The sequence below is a fragment of the Barbus barbus genome (assembly GCF_936440315.1).
Source record: "Barbus barbus genome assembly, chromosome: 18".
Classification (NCBI taxonomy): domain Eukaryota; kingdom Metazoa; phylum Chordata; class Actinopteri; order Cypriniformes; family Cyprinidae; genus Barbus; species Barbus barbus.
Window position 1 is genome coordinate 14,813,373 of NC_136746.1, and position 3,200 is coordinate 14,816,572.

At 46.3% G+C, this 3,200-nt stretch overlaps 1 protein-coding gene across 1 annotated transcript; it reads left to right on the forward strand.

Moving 5' to 3' along the window:
- Window positions 1-529: 529 nt before the first annotated feature.
- LOC306883924 (arylsulfatase I-like) lies at window positions 530-2,665 on the forward strand (the record flags this gene model as incomplete). The annotated part of the gene is made up of 3 exons (XM_079439450.1): window positions 530-789; window positions 1,153-1,485; window positions 1,570-2,665. The coding sequence occupies 3 exons, from the start codon at window positions 530-532 to the stop codon at window positions 2,663-2,665; spliced, it is 1,689 nt and encodes a 562-aa protein (XP_079295576.1).
- Between the last annotated feature and the right edge of the window lie 535 nt (window positions 2,666-3,200).

The following is a 3,200-nucleotide window of genomic DNA, read 5'->3' on the forward strand; positions in this document are numbered from 1 at the left end:
TATTTCTAAACAATTACCCCATCAAGAAATACTCACATACACCATCACTGTGAAACTTTAGATGTTGTATACAAAGTAATGTTATAAGTATATATTTGCTACAAACTGTGAAAATATCATAACATTTATCAAATCTATTTTTTTGTTATTTACCAATGTATAACATTTCAAACACAAACGCATAATCCTGTAGGTTGGTGTGCTAGAGGAATGTAGCACAGTCCTGTTACAGGACAGCAGTGTTTACTCTCAGACAATTCAGCTCCGCTCACAAAATTACTCAGACATACAGAATGCCACCCTAGACTAACAAACCGAGAAGAGCTACAGAACAAGTTTCATTTATCGTTTACTAGTTTTAAACAAAATTAAAAGAGTCAAATCTACTTTAGTGGGAAACAGGACCTTCATGTTGCTAGATGGATTATAACAGCAAGCATTTTCTGTTAATCTGGCTTGGTTTAAATTGAACATCAACATAAGGAGTCACCAAAAGGTTAGTCAACGGACAAGCAATTTGGTTGCAATTATGGATGCGCTGGTGCTGTGCTTCTGGTTGGCGCTTGGACTAATACATACTACAGAGGAAAAGGTTCTCAGACAGGACCGAGTTCCCCCACATATTGTTTTTGTGATGGTGGATGACCAAGGCTACAATGACATTGGGTACCATGGCTCGGAGATCCACACGCCCGTGTTGGACCAGCTGGCTGGCGAAGGGGTAAAGCTGGAAAACTACTATGTTCAGCCCATCTGTTCCCCTTCACGCAGCCAGCTTATGACTGGACGGTAAGAGACCTACATTTGTTTTCCTAATGCCACTATTTCGTTAAAACACTGTATAATACTTACAATATACTACTATAAATTATCTTATTCTATTGCATATTCAATATTAGTAACTTTTCATAGTTGGAGTTAAACCCAGTGAATTTATTAGTATAGACAAGAGTTCCATGAATCTAGAACTGGATGGCCACTATCGTGCAAGGTTTGGCTCCAACCCTAATGTGAGCAAGGTTTTCAGAGTTACTAGAAGGTTACAGGTAGGTGAGTTTGATCAGGGCTTGAGCTAAACTCTGCAGGGCAGTGGCAGATTTGAGGAACTTTGAATCTGTGTTCAAAATCGCCACCTACCATCTATTGCTTCAGGTATCAGATTCACACTGGGCTTCAACACTCAATCATCCGTGCACGGCAGCCCCTCTGTTTGCCCCCCGACATACCGACACTCCCTGAGAGGCTCCAGCAGGCTGGTTACAGCACTCACATGGTAGGGAAATGGCACCTGGGTTTTTGCCGGCCCGAGTGTCTGCCAACGAGCCGTGGCTTTCAAAGCTTCCTTGGATCGCTTACGGGCAGTGGAGACCATTTTAGCTTCCAAAGCTGTGACGGTACAGAGGCCTGTGGGTTCGACCTGCATGATGGAGAACGGCCAGCCTGGGAGCTGAGTGGGAATTACTCAACGAGGCTTTACACTGAGAGGTGAGAAACACCAACCATTTGTGAACCAAATACTGTGCCGTGTTGAGTCATGTAAGTTTTTGTGGTCATTTGGACTCTTTACAGAGTGAAAGAAATCCTGAGAGGTCATGACCAGCGGACGCCCCTGTTTCTATACGTGGCCCTCCAGGCCGTGCACACACCATTACAAGCTCCTGGGTATCTTCTCAGACGCTACCAGACCCTTGGCAACAGACCTCGGCGTCACTATGCCGCAATGGTAAGCGGCGTAGACGAGTCAGTAGGGGATATTGTCAGTGAGCTGCGGGAGAGAGGCTACTACAACAACTCTGTGCTTATCTACTCTTCAGACAACGGGGGCCAACCTCTCTCGGGAGGTTGTAATTGGCCCCTGCGTGGCGGCAAAGGCTCCTACTGGGAAGGTGGAGTTCGAGCAGTCGGTTTTGTACACAGCCCACTGTTGAAAAGGAAGGGGGTTGTGAGTCAGGCTCTGATTCACATCTCCGATTGGTACCCAACCCTGCTGTCTCTTGCAGGATACAGAGAATCTGATTCCAGCCACCTGGACGGCCAAGATGTTTGGGGTGCAATAAGCAGCGGCCTGCCCTGTCCCCGAACTGAAATACTCTTCAACATTGACCCAGTGTCACGCAAGCATGGAGAAGTCGACCCGAGACTCCTAAATCTTAATGGTTTTGGGATCTGGGATACAGGAGTGCGTGCAGCCATTCGAGCTGGCGACTGGAAACTTCTGACAGGGAATGTAGGTGACGGAGACTGGTTTCCTCCGCAGACGATGCCGGGAGGTCCGCAGCAGTGGCAGGGCATGGAAAAGAGACGAGACCAGCGAGGGAAGTCTGTCTGGCTTTTCAACGTCACTGCAGATCCCTATGAGAGGGCGGATTTGGCAGAGGCACGGCCTGAGGTGGTCAAGGTGCTGTTGACCCGACTTGCCGAGTACAACCGAACAGCTGTGCCTCCACGCAATCCACCTGACGACCCGATGGCTGACCCGCAACTTCACGGAGGGGTGTGGACTCCCTGGCTGGGTCAGGAAGAGGCTGGAGGTGAAGGGCATGATGAAGAACCAGACAACATCAACAGAAAGACCAGATCCAAGAGTACCTGCAGAGTCTGCAAACTCAGGGCCTTGTTCAAAAAGGTTGGTTCCCGTATGCAAAGGGCTGCTTTGTTCTTGTAGTCAGAAGAGGACAATTTGTGACACTCTGGCACAGTATGAAAATATATGCAGCGACATTGAACTGTTTATTTCCTTCCTGCGTTATTAGACGACACTTACCAGTCAGGAGTATATTAGACAAGTTCCCATCTGTATGATGCAATGGATTTAGCGGAACAGTTCAAATCACCTACCATTAATGGAACCCAGACCGGAGCAGTCTGGATTTGATCACATGTGATTCCATGAGCACTTAATGTAGATATTGCTGGATCTTTATTAGATGATCCAGTTATTTGAATACAGAAAATGATGTAAGTAGTGGCATTGATTTGATAGAGAATAATACAGCACTTATATTCAGAGGCATCATGCCCATTCAAAGTGAGGGGGCACGTGCCCCCTCAGATTTTTTAGCCAAGTGGATTTTGAATGCAGCTTCCAAATGAGAAAAAATAGCGTCACTACCACCCACCCGAAAAAATATTAATATTTTCTATATTTAATACAACTCCGGTGTCATTAGATTAGACATTCAGCGCGTCATATCATCAGC